This window comes from Carassius carassius, chromosome 13 (genome assembly GCF_963082965.1).
Source record: "Carassius carassius chromosome 13, fCarCar2.1, whole genome shotgun sequence".
Classification (NCBI taxonomy): Eukaryota; Metazoa; Chordata; class Actinopteri; order Cypriniformes; family Cyprinidae; genus Carassius; species Carassius carassius.
The window spans coordinates 5,096,173-5,110,466 of record NC_081767.1 but is presented as its reverse complement, the minus strand read 5'-3'; the positions used below and the strand labels follow the sequence as shown (position 1 = coordinate 5,110,466).

Here is a 14,294-nt window from a genome sequence, read left to right as displayed (position 1 = left end):
CCTGTCTAGTACAGCAGTTCTCACACACTCACATTAAACACACTCGTGGATGGACACGGTGTCCCTGACTGGGAGCCGCATCGGTCCAGTTTTGTGGACAAGCGATTTGCTTCTATGAATGGCCATGCGCATAAGCAGCCACCAGTGTCAAATCTGAAAAGAGAGTGGCTTTTAATGTTAGCGAGAGATCGCAAATGATCAATAGTCTACAGTAACACAGCGATAAGTGTGCAAACTCGGTTGATCTAGTGTTGATCAGCGATGGATAACGGCTCAGTACCTTGGACAGCTCCCATTCAGTTCTATACGCCATGACAGAATTCGCAGCAGCCAGTCTCCATTCATCTCCAACTCCCCATTCATGTTCACTGATAGCCCACCATTGATAAACAGCCACGCCAGCGTCGAGCCTTTCTTACTCAAATAATCAGCCCGTCTCGCTCCCGTACCAATTGGATAAAGTACACGAAGTTACAGAACGTTAGTGCTTAAATAGTTTGCCATTTTAAAATTATTTTGTCAGATATCATCAGTTGTCTAATGAATGTTTGCGCGTGAATTTAATAATTTTAAATGTATTAATAATACATATACTGTACATATATCAGTATTATTCACGTTAAATGTAAGTTTTCCTTCTAATTAAATACATATCTACCCAATAAATAAATAAATAAATACAACTAAATAAACCTTTAATTGACAATTATAAAAAAAATAATAATAAAAAAAGAGGTGAATAGATTTTTTTTTCCTGATGAACAAAAATCTAAGGAATATTCAATTGCCTGTTTTGGCAATTTTGCCTTTTAGTAAAGTAAAGGTATGAGATAAAAGTACTTTGAAGATTTTTTTTTCTTGCAAGAAAAGGTGACAGTCATAAAGTCATCCAAGTTGACTCCAGAGTGCCACAAAGAAGAAACACCCAAATTCAACATTTATACCTTCATTAAATGCAGATGCTTTTATCTCATTCAATCATAATGCATATTCAACATATTTGTCCAATTGAGGGGTTCAGTATGTCCTCCAGGTAAGTTTCTAAGAATTTCAAATCATTTAAGTAGCCAGGATTTCTGAGAAACTAACTCTCAGACTTGTTTTGCACACACACATTAAATAGATTTACTGTTATCTCTCAGGTCATCAAAAACTCAACCATATTGAGTCAAGCGGAAGCACTCAGAGACAGTATTAAGAACACTGTTTAGTACAGTAAAGCAAATAATACATAATAATATTTAAAATAGAAAAAAAATCCTCCACACCTACCTAAAATAAATCTATCTGAACATATTCCAACAAAAAGGTTTTACTCTATTTAAATTGTATTTTTCACAAATACTACATAAGGTTTAGTCCAGTTGAATTTAGGTTACAGTAGCAGAGATAATGTGATAATTTTCTGGTTTCAAAAACCTATTTCTCACAAAAGCTATATCCCAGGAAATACAAGGTTGAATTACAGAAATGTGTTTTCTCTAGCTTTGGTATTGTATGTTGGTTTTAAACACCCAGCTCAATGTGTGTGTGTGTGTGTGTGTGTATATATATATATATATATATATACACACACTCACAGAAGGGACTTGAAACTAGATGTTTGAACCTTTCCTACAAAACCACTGCTAGAAATAAAATAAAAAGAAATTGACTTTTGACTCAAAACCTTAGTTTCCAGGACTACAAATCTCATTCTCTCCTATAACACTCAAATCTGTCTGAAATAATGAACATACTAACATGTTGACTGGTGTATTTCCAACATGTTGTGCTGCTGTATTCACAATAACACACTGTTAAATTAAAACTTTACAGAGAGGAAGGGCCCTCAACAGGATCCAAGAGTGGAAAGGTTAAAGTCTGTGCTAACAAGGGCAGATCTTTTATTAGACAGCACACATTGTACCTGAAAAGCAGAGGAAAATTGCAGCTATAACCAAAAAGACACCAGCTTGGGTACCAGCTCCACTTAAAGCCAGCTGAAGTGAAAGAAAACAGCACACACACTTCAGCAAACTCAAGAGGGTGAAAATAAGGGCATACAAGGAAACATAAAAGAAAATATAAACTTTCCTCAGATTATCTTTATTTTTTTGTAATGTGCGCTTGTGTTATTAAATGTAATGCAAAATGCACAATTACAAATTAATTTGAATATAGGTGTATTCAGTTTGCTCAACTGTTGTAACAATAATGCCGCATTACAAATCCTAGGGGTCCTAAAATAGACCTCATTTCCTTTATGCCGTTTTCTTTAGATTCATTGGATTAAATATAACTTGGACATGTTTTTTTTTAATTAAACTTCTATTGGTTTTCTTTTATAAAACTGAATATTTATAAAACAAGAGGCTCATCTGTATTGTCAAAAGAAGCTTCCCAACGAGAGGTCAACCCTGCACAGAAGAGAATGAAAGCTAACCGATGTTTAGGCCCCAGATATCTGACACCAAAACCATTGAGAAATCCCTCTGCTCTGCCCTCAAATGCAAGATATAAACTGGATGACATTACAAGTTCCTCTCTCACCTGTAGTGGAAAAGCAGCATGAAGGGCTAAACAAAGGCAAGACTGCAAAGAATTAAACCAACCACTTGGTCTTCAAAGATACCAGTGATGATTCTTTTTGTAAGAGGGTGGTGCATTTGATGATATAAGATGACCCCCAGCTTCAAATCCAAGCCATGTTAAGAACTATCTATCGGCCAAACTCTGTGCTTACCTACCGTACACCTCCATGCACCAAAAGTCCATGAAAAAAAAACAAAAACAAAACAAAAAAACAGCCTTAGCATATGCAAAATCCTGATCAAAACAAAAAAGCAACTATGAAATGAAAAAAATAAAAGTACATCATGAGGGGCACTGGCATATGTACAGCAAACACAGTTTGAATGCTGACCTGCCTTTAGAGGACGGGGGGTTAAACATGCGTAAATGTGAATCTTAATGCAACTGTGACTTAAACTTGGTTATCTAGCCAGATCACAAAGCAGACTATGAGTATGAGCCACTCTAAAGCATCCACTTCAAATGTTGACTTCCTTCTGTTAGAAAGTTGAAACAATATTTTATCAGTTTAGAACACAAATGGACTACTTACCTCACTTTTTTGCATTTGAGACAAAAAGACAAAGTTTCACCGTAGTTCCTGCATCTAACACAATATAAATAACATGTTACTTGTACAGTATTTCAGAAAACATTTTATATAAAAAAAAAAAAAAAAAAAAAAAAAGTGTCAGAAAAACGCTTTATTAATCAGAAGCATCAATGCCAGCCAGGCCGATTTTCTTCACATTTTTACACAAACTCGCTCTTGATAAAAACCTACCATGTGAATATTCAAAATAAGACATATTAAATGTTTATTTAGAAAACAAATTGAGACGCAGTCATTAGATGGTCATCAGTAATGCAGGAGGGTTGACACACCCAGCAGACAATCAAACAGGTAGATATTGATAACGTGTAAGCTAAAGAGTTCTGGTCTCGTCCTCTGAGAGTTATTATTGGCAGCCGTGTCATCCTGTGTCCTGTACAGTTATATGGCCACTGTACAATGGTTTTATTGTATATTTGGACAAACAAATGTGAACCTTTCTGTATACATGTTTCTAAACTCTGTTATATCCACACTACACAATCATTTCCAGCTGCCGTGCATATTCGATGACTTGTTGGGCCAGTTCTGTGGAGGGGATGGTCACTTCCTCTGTCTTTTGATGCTGGGTACTGAATGAATAGTATCCATCAGGACTCTGAGTCCAGCTTCTCTGCAGAGCACAAAAGCCAAAGCATGAACATAGTAGTATCTATCCAATAAAGGAATAATATGTACTTGCCCTCAGGCCATCCAAGATGTAGATCAGTTTGTTTCTTCATTGGAACACATTTGGGGAAATTTATCATAACATCTTTTGCTCACCAATGGATCCTCTGCAGTGAATTAGCCTTTCGCCGAGCCCCGCCCCCCGTAGTTACTGTTGCCACTTCCAACAAAAAAATGGTCAAACACGACCAGCGCGACAGACTGCCATGACGGGAAGAGGTATACCCGTCCGTGTCAGTGACCTTTTTTGGAGTAATACCTCCGCAATATCCTCCAGATCGAGGCAAAAGGGGTTACAGTATGCCATGGAGGGAAACAAGCGAAATCTGAGAAACACCATGACCTGTACCTCAAATGCAACCAGCACAGCCTTGTGTACCAGTCATGCTCTTGCACTGCCGGGAAAGTTCTCTTTCATATGTTATGGTCTATTATTGTCTATTGCGAGTATCTATTTTTATTATTATCTTGGTGAGTAAAGGTTTAAAAATGATAACTAAATACTAATTGAGTCTTAAATGCATAATGTAGAAATATAGGCTAGCCTATATAGGATAATGTTGGCATTATTCTTTTATTAAATTTCAGCTGCTATGGCGAAGCAAATAAGGCAGAGTCTTTATCTTAATTAATTTCGTTATTGCCAAATACCCAACTTAATTTAGAATTTATCTTAATTAAAAATTCTAAGAAAGACTCGTTTTTATTGGTGCGTTGGCCTATTTATAGGCTAAATGAGTCTATACCTAGGGCTATTTAGAGTTCTGTGATGTTACGATGTCACAGAGGACTTATTTTAGTCTTTGTTCAAACTTCCAAGTGGCCTATTACGTTAGTCATGTATAAATTATGTTAAAACATGTATAAATGACTCATTTTTGACAAAAGAGCTGTGTGTGTGCGCACATTTGAATAATGTCGGGCTGTAAACGGGTTCGGGCTTTTAAAAAGCTGTCAATCAAAATGTACTCGGGACTCGGGTCCTGTCGGGCCTAACTTTTAAAGCCCGATTGCAGCTCTATTCTAGTGTCCGATTTACAAACGCCGTGGGCGCACCGCTTGACCATCTTGCTTGGAGTCAAAGTTTGTCGTAACTGCCTCACATAGTAACGGTTGCTATGATGTGTGATTGGACAATGGCCGTTTTGGGGGAGGGGCCGGCGAAAGGCTAATTGGTGCCGTCAGAATGAGAGACCAAACAGCTTATAAAAACATCACAATCCACACAACTCTAGTTTATCCATTAACATACTGTGAAGTTAAAAAAATCCCATTATTGCAAGAAACAAGTTCATCTTTGAGGAATTGAAACTTTAAAATTTTTTCTTCTTGCCAAACCACACGGTTTTGGACTGTTTTCACTTGTTAACGGTGCTTGATCTGTGCATAGTTCTCTCCAGATTCAGACAAGACAACATTTGGAGGTAGTGAAGTTATAGAGGACTCATATTTTAGCCAGAAACAACTAGTTTGAAGTTAAAAACATCTTAAGGCTTTGTTTCTTACGAACATTTTTTATTTATAAAGGCATGAATTGATGGATGTGTAGATTACTTGTGGATTGTCGTGATGTTTTTATCAGCTGTTTGGACTCATTCTGACGGCACCCATTCACTGAAGAGGTTCCATTGGTGAGCAAGTGATGTAATGCTAAAATTCTCCAAATCTTTTCTGATGAACAAACTCATCTAGATCTTGGATGGCCGGAGAGTTAGTAAATTTTTTATCTTTCTTTAAATGTAAATGATTTGGGCCTACTTTTCCATTTTTATTATTATATTACATTTGATTCCAAATAAATCAAAATTACACAGACTTGCACTTCATGTGACATGAACAAAACAGAATTAGATTAGAATCAATTGCAAATATGTGTATGACAGTTAACCTCAAAATTCATGATTGTGACAGGCCTAGTGAAAATATTTGACAAACACAACGAACACTTACTTTCTTCGCATATTCTGTCATCTTTTTCGGAGAAGAAAAGAAAAGCACCCGTGTGGCCTCATTGAATTGAATTTGTTCATATGCTTTTTCTATGCAACCTGCAATCTCATCTCTACAAACAAAAACAACAACAACATTTTAATGACAGTTCAACATTTACAATTAGTCCGTAAGACTACAAACAACCCCTACCGAATAGTATCCAGAAGAATGTCAATGAAGAAGGTGTAGCTCTCAGCAGGAATATTTCCTTTGGCAAGAAAGACCTTGTTGTAACTGCCCTCCATCAGATACTGAAATAAAGAAACAAAAAGTTAGGAGGTAAAAAAAGACAGTGCCATATGTATTTAATATAAGTAACAAGAGAGGGGGGAAAAAAAGTGTCCCACACCTGTTCTAATGAAACTGGATGTTTGATGTAGATATTTGTCTGGATGACTTTTGCGCTCAGTCTCTCCAGCTCTGTGTGGAATTCAGACACTCTGTTCTGAGACAGCAGGAAGAGCAAGTTGAGACCCAGCAACTGATGCCTGTACGCTGACTCGGGCAACTCATCCCTGTGACATTTAACAAGAGACCAGACTTTAACAGGGGAAAAGAAAATGCTAGCAAAAAAACTCAGGGTATAACATGTTGAAAAGGTATATTGTGTTACGCTTTATGTGATTTCAGCTCAACTATTGTTAGCACTAGCACATATTAAGTAAATAATATGGAGTGATAGCAAGTAAACAGAAGATGCAAGACCAACAAAAGTAATTACTTGTAATCAAAGTAATAACATTTCAGCTGAGCCATGTAGCGTTCAAAGGACGGGATGTCTTTCTTCAGAATGCTCCATAGTGCTCCAATCTCCAGAACATCTCCTACAAATAACAATTAAATATTATTATAAAAAAAAATAAAATATAAAAATACTTATTTCAGATTTAAAAGAAAACAAATTAAAATGCTGCCATAAATACTCACTGGCAAGGATAAGCTGCTGTTTGGTGAGTTTGGTCCCAGTAGTTGGTAGAAAGTTCAACTCCAACAGGGATATCTAAATAATAATAATGATAATAATAATAATAATAATGACCACAACACAATGTGACGAATTTAACTGAGACATGAAAGATTAGTAATATATGAGATTTAATATCAATCGGTTCCTGAAAACTGTCTATATTTATATAGTTATAGTTAATATATGTGTATTTATCTTAATAGTAACTAAAGTATTAAATAAAAGTATGCAATAAAACATAATTTGGGTGGAAGAAAAAAAAAACCTTTGAATCTGTGAATGAATATCAATTAAATCAACGGACGCTGTCATTTCATATCAAAAAATGATGTATACTAGCTAACTTGCTACCCTGGCGGTGAATAAACCCAAATCCACTCAAATCACTAAAAATCATAAGATATATATAGATCAAACACACACAAAAAGTTTGTTGTTAAAAAGTAATCACTGGACCGTTCTGGATAGCAGCTTTGCTAACTGCTCATCAGCATAACACTACGGCTTACTTCTGTACTCTAGGAGTATTACTGCTGTTATATATCATCGATCCTACCTTTAGCTTGCTCAGGATCTCACCACATTTATTAAGATTTGGATTCTTCTTGTTCCACTCGGCTTTCAGCGTCTCATATAATCCCGTGGTCTCCTTCAACACAGACGCCATGGTGATTCTGCAAAAACCTACGACACCGGTCTGACAGAACACGGCAGTAGGCTGTCGTAAAGAACTTTGGTGTTACCATGGAAACTAAGATAAACGGCATTTTAGGTGTGTGAAATTAGATCAATGTACTGCAGTTTATAATATTTACCTGGACAAAGAAACGTATACTGAAGGTGTACTTTAAGAATCTTCGTTTTTCAAATATGATGTCCTTAACTATTAATTATTACATTAATTTAAACTATTCATTTAAGACATTTCGTCTCTAGAGGAAGATTTCATCAATTGTTCATCAAAGAGATCAAATTAAGTCAATATTTTAGACAACTTTTATTCACATATATTTAGATTTGTTTCTCCGTATTTTAAGGATTTTAAAAGTAATTTTAAAATTGTATTTCAACCGTTAAAACAAAAACAACATACATGGATTAACCCTCCTTCAGTGTAACTTAATTCGTATATAACGTGTTTTTATATTATTTCCATTTTTTAATTAGGCCTATTGTTATCTTGTGTTTATGCTGCTTGGCTTTATTGTCGACGTGTTTCAGTGGAAAGATGGGGAAAAAAGATTTCACCCTTTTCTTAAAAAAACAAAAAAACAAAAAAACAAGACACATAAAGAGAGAAGGATCAGAGAAGGGTCTGGCTGCAGACTTGCACTTGCACTGATGCTGTGTCTGAAATCGCTCACTCATTCACTCATTCACTAATCCCTATATAGTGTATGGCAGTTGAGTTCACTATATCAGGAAGGAGTGAACAAATAAATAAGTGAAAGGATTCGGACAGTGACGTATAGCTTACACTGCGCGTGAGACTTGGAGCTGTTGCAAAAACATTGCCATATGTACTTTTATATTACATGTACCTAATTTTAGAAAATAATACTAATAGCAATAATACTCAAAATTACTTTATATTGCAGTTATACATACCTCCACGTCAGCTTTGCTACCGTTCGGACGTTCTAACTTAATGCTCTGCGCTTTGCTTCTTATTTCTGTACTTTTCTCTGATTTTTCTAAGATTTCTACATCAGCAGATCAGCACAGTGCTCAAAAAACAGATTTTTGGCACAAACGCTAAAACTAAAAACTCTTTGGGACTGGAATAATACTACAAAAAGAAAACTTTGCCTCTCACTGCCAGCAGATTACATTCCAGAGACGGGAAAACAACTGCCTACATTCAAACAGAAGAGAGAGAAAATGCCTCCTGTTGGATCTACTTGTTGCATGAACTGCTGCAAACTTCTACAAATGATTGTGATTCTTGAAACAAAGTTACTTGCTGGACTTCCAAAACAGACGGAACACTTAGCAGACCATCGTCATGGACCCTCTCAGCATACAGCCGGTGAGTCCCATGAATCTTCTGAGTTTCTCGTATTGTTGCCGTAGCTTCCTCTACCCCAGATTCGACTATGACAAGGCTTGTGAATACTGGCATTCAACCACCCCCTATACATCTTGAGAACAGATTTGAAGCATTAATGAATGTGGGTGAGGAATCCCCAAATGTATTTAAACATGGATCTGATCAGCCAGCAGCTAACATCGCTACTAACATATATGTTACTAACTAAATATGTTTTCACAGTTGCTTGGGCTGAACACATGGCTACAAAGATCTTGTAATATAAAAGGAGTGAATTTCATTGACAACTTCAATCTTTTCTGGGGCCATAGACAATTGTTTAAACCGGATGGCCTCCACCCAAACAAACTTGGTGCTAGAGTGTTTAAGGACAATATCTACTTTTCCCTCCGTCATCCTTCAGCAGAGTGTGTCAAGCCATTCAGCACACACACACACACACACCGGGTCCGAGTCATCATGTGGTTGACATATCCCACAAGGACACTGATAACACCATGCAGACAAAACAATCACTGCTGATAGACATTATCCCGGCTGAGCCCTGCCCACAGAGCTCCTCACAGACTGACTGTGATGTATCAAAACAGCTACAAGATTCAGCACCCAAGGACGACTTTCTGGAAAACAGCCAGGGAAGCCAGTACAACATATCACAGCCACCAGAAACACCAGAGACACAGCCCATCTCACCAGACACATTATCCCTTTCTCCAGCATCTCCACTTCTGTGCTTTTCACAGAAAATGGAGGAATTGGTGTATGCTGGGACTAAACTCTCTCACTCATTTGCTGCAAGCACCCAGATATCAACAAAAAAACGGCAGGCCCCAAAACCACCAAAGCCTGTGGTCCCTGCTCCTGTGAGAGCTCTTCGACCACTGCCACAACGCCAGGGCCCAAACCATCAATCTGCTGAAGGGGAACCAAAAACAACTGATAGCAGCTCTCAGTGATATGTGTCGGGTCCCTGCTATAATAACAGCAACATTTACAAATGCCTACAGAACAAGCGGGAACCCAGTGTGCCTGTAGCTTTCTCTATTTCAGTTTTATCACGTGATAGAAAGTCTAAGGCCATCTCAAGCCGAAGGGCAAACTCATCTAATCTGCGGCCTATTATGCATCAAACTAAAATTGATGTAAAGACACAAAGCACAGCCATCAAGTTAGCATCTTTAAACATTCGCTCACTAAAAAATAAATAATTTCTAATCAATGACTTTATAACCACAAACCATCTGGATTTTATGTTTCTAAATGAAACATGGCTTGAAGACAGCTGCAATGCAACAATCCTCAATGAAGCAGCCCCTCCTAACTTCACTTACATGAGTGTCTGCAGGACTGTTAGGAGAGGTGGAGGTGTAGCTGCTCTATTTAAAGATGTCTTTCAATGCAAGCAAGTGTCATTTGGTCAGTACTTGTCTTTTGAATATCTAGGGATTGTGCTGAAAGGTGCTCCACGCATTCTGTTTATTATTATTTACAGGCCTCCAAAATACTATCCAGCCTTTGTTGAAGAGGTCACAGAAATGTTATCAATGATTTCCTCAGAGTTTGACTGTTTTGTTATTGCAGGGGATTTTAATATTCACATAGATAATGCAGAAAACAAAACTACAAAAGAAATGGTAACGGTTCTAAACACTTTTGACTTGACTCAGCATGTGCATGGACCCACACACAAAGGTGGAGACACTCTAGACTTAATCATCAGTAGGGGTCTAAACATTTCATCCATTGTTATTAAGGACATAGCACTATCTGATCACTTCTGTATTTTCTTTGATATTTTGATGTCTGCTAGCTACAACTGAATCTAGATCGGTCTCTGTCAGAAGGAGATGCATTAACGAGAACACAAGTGTACTATTTATGGAGGCTATATCTTTAACACCAAGCATTTCTGCAGACTCTGTTGATATTCTCCTTGATTCCTTCAACTCAAAAGTTAAGAATGTTATTGATGATATTGCTCCAATAATAGTCAGTAAGAAAACAAACAGACAGAAATCAGTTTGGAGAAGATCAACAGCAGTTCAGACTATGAAAAGACAATGCAGAAAAGCCGAGCAGATGTGGCGGAAGACAAAACTTGAAATTCACTATAGCATCTATAAAGACAGCCTTCATGCTTTTAATTTGAAACTAGCCACAGCTAGACAGAATTTCTTCTCAAACCTTATAAACAGTAACTTAAATAACACTCATACTCTTTTTGTCACTGTTGAGAGACTGACAAACCCCCTAAGTCAGATTCCCAGTGAAATGCTCTCAGACAGCAAATGCAATGAGTTTGCATCCTTCTTTTCTGAGAAGATCATCAATATCAGGAAGGCGATTAGCACATCCTCAAGTAATGCAGAGGTCAGACAGATTAGGCCACAATATCAAAAAGATACTTTGTCTATTTTTGAAGCAATTGATAGCAAAATTCTGGAAGACATAGTGCAGCACCTAAAATCGTCATTTTCAAAATCTTTTTTCAAAAGTGTGCTTAACTGCTTAGAAGCAGATCTTTTAGAAGTGGTGAACGCCTCACTTCTTTCTGGGACATTTCCAAACTCCTTAAAAACTGCAGTTGTTATGCCCCTCCTGAAAAAGATCAATCTTGATAACACCATTTTGAGCAATTTTAGACCAATATCTAATCTTCCTTTTATAGGCAAAATTATAGAAAAGGTCATTTTTAATCAGCTGAACAAATACTTAAACTCAATTGGATACCTGGACAATTTTCAATCTGGTTTTCGACCGCATCACAGCACAGAGACAGCACTCATTAAGATAATAAATGATATTCGCTTAAATTGTGACTATGGCAAAATATCGGTGCTGGTATTGCTAGATCTCAGTGCTGCGTTTGACACTGCCGATCATAACATACTACTAGAGAGACTGGAAAACTGGGTCGGGCTTTCTGGGATGGTACTCAAATGGTTCAGGTCATACTTAGAAGGGAGAGGCTATTATGTGAGTATAGGAGAGCATAAGTCTAAGTGGACGTCCATGACATGCGGAGTCCCACAAGGGTCAATTCTTGTTTAGCCTGTATATGCTCCCAATAAGTCAAATAATGAGAAAGAACCAAATTGCCTATCACAGCTATGCTGATGATACCCAGATTTACCTAGCCTTATCTCCAAATGACTATAGCCCAATTGACTCCCTCTGCCAATGCATTGATGAAATTAATAGTTGGATGTGCCAGAACTTTCTTCAGTTAAACAAGGAAAAAAACTGAAGTCATTGCATTTGGAAACAAAGATGAAGTGTTCAAGGTGAATGCATACCTTGACTCTAGGGGCCAAACAACTAAAAATCAAGTCAAGAATCTTGGTATGATTCTGGAGACAGACCTTAGTTTCAGTAGTCATGTCAAAGCATTAACTAAGCATTGTCTTTTTCTTGCAGGACCCTGTACGTTATAGTGCTAAATTAGTTTTAATCGTTTAATCACCACCACAGCGTCTTGTCTCCTTTGGCAACAAGCACGATTTGTGTTGATTGCAAGTGATGTCACAGGCAGCGGAGAGTGCAAGTAGCGATTGCAAGTGACATTGTAATTTAGTTTCTTTTTTCTTGTCTTTGCCACCTGGCTACTGTTATAAAATGTTGGGAAATTCAAACAAGAAGTAGTAAAAAATTTCAACAAAATAAACAATAAAGACTGCAAGTGATGTCACAAGCGGAAGTGCAAGTGTCTGAGAGTGCAAGTCTGAGAATGCAAGTCTGAGAGTGCAAGTGCAAGCCAGCAGCCAGACCCTCTTGACTCGTCGTGAATTGTTGTAATATATTTATTTGTATTTGATTTGTATTCTGTTAATGTTAACAGAACTGATTGTAATTGCTGTGTAGAATATATATATATATATAACAAGATGCTTCGATGACGTCATCGCCTTGGGAACACCTGTGGTGTGACGAATGTCTGAAGCCCTTATACCATCACACCAAATTATTGGCCAATAGCGCTTAGCACCGCCCATACGTACGTATGCTATATATGCATGCTGAGCGCCATTTCATCAGATTTACACTATGACGAAGGAAGCGCTATCGAAGGTACGGAATGGCCAAGCATCGCAGGATCTCGTTCCCTTCTCAGGGAACCAAGGTTACATACGTAACCGAGATGTTCCCTTTCATAGGTTCACTTTGATGCTGCGGTGACGTCATCGCCTTGGGAACGATATACTATAACGCCTGACGTACCTAAGATAGCTGGAGGACCAAGGAAAGAATCTGCTCAAGCTAAAGAGACCCCGGAGCGACGAGTCATCCTCACATCCAGATAAGTAGAACTTGATGAAAGTGCTAGGAGAGGACTAACCTGCCACAGCACAGACATCTCATACAAAGCTCTTAAAAGAGAGCCTGAAAAGAAGCCATTGCTCTTGTAAAACGACCACGCACCTTAGGAGCCGAAGTCACACCATGCGCCTCATAGGCTAAAGATATAGTACTATCTGACCCCGCATAGCAAGAGATAAAGCCTCCGACCACTTGCTGAAACGAACAGTGTTGAAGCAGCCTTAGGATATACTAGGCCTAGGAAACAGTAAGACTTAACCGACCTTGGGGAAAAATCCATACAAGAGGAGCTGACAGAGCCTGCAGATCCTATTCCTCTAATTGAGAATAGATGACTTCAAAGTTATCTGACAAACTTAAACGGCTCAAATGGATGGCCTGCCAGGCCTTCCAATCTAAATAAGTCCCAAAATGAATCTGTGCTGGGTGGAAAGGCCTAAGCCGTCTCGTCCTTGCATAATGGAAAACCAGAGGGTGACCTCTTTCTGAAACACCTCTATGGGTAACGCTCAGCAGATATGGCAGCCACATAAACCTGTGGCAGGTCCTTAAGGGTAATGGAGATGTTCACTCAGACCAACCTTACTCTGAACAGAATCGTTTGGAAGCAAGCAGGTCGACTGGAAGGCAGAAGACTGGTCCTGGGCCATTCTTGGCTAGAGCGTCCCCACCCAGAGGCGACGGAGGAGACAAGGAAACCAGAGTGGGCAATGCGCATGCTCGAACCTTGCCATATGAGACTCACCCAACTGAGGGTGCAAGAGTAAGTCCACTCCTGAGGTCAGGTGACCCGGGACATGAACTGCTCTGATCGACAGGAACCTGGTCTGCGTCCAAAGAAGAACACATCTCACCAACCTGACGGGGCGAGAGTGTAATCCTCTCTGACCAATGTATGAGACCACAGCCATGTTGTCAGTGTCACAGTGTCTGGGTTGTGTTCCCTGGGTTTCCACTAGGTGTCCTCCTGTTCCCACGGTGTGTATCATATTATCACTTCCTGTTCCCTTATTTGGTCACCTTCCTCCTTGTTCTAGTTAATTGATTGTTCCCCACCTGTCTCCTGTTTCCCCATTACCCTTCTGTGTATTTATACCTGGTCTGTCTGAGTCTTTGTCACGGAGTCCTTGTCT

The 14,294-nt window shown here is 38.4% G+C and overlaps 1 protein-coding gene across 1 annotated transcript; it reads right to left on the bottom strand.

The window, feature by feature from the left end:
• Positions 1–3,354: 3,354 nt before the first annotated feature.
• LOC132155885 (26S proteasome non-ATPase regulatory subunit 8-like) lies at positions 3,355–7,511 on the bottom strand. The gene is made up of 7 exons (XM_059564641.1): positions 7,351–7,511; positions 6,755–6,827; positions 6,549–6,651; positions 6,177–6,342; positions 5,978–6,078; positions 5,786–5,897; positions 3,355–3,779 (listed from the first exon to the last, which is right to left on the bottom strand). Exons 1-7 carry the CDS (start codon positions 7,459–7,461, stop codon positions 3,642–3,644), a joined length of 804 nt encoding a protein of 267 aa, XP_059420624.1. The 5' UTR covers positions 7,462–7,511; the 3' UTR covers positions 3,355–3,641.
• Between the last annotated feature and the right edge of the window lie 6,783 nt (positions 7,512–14,294).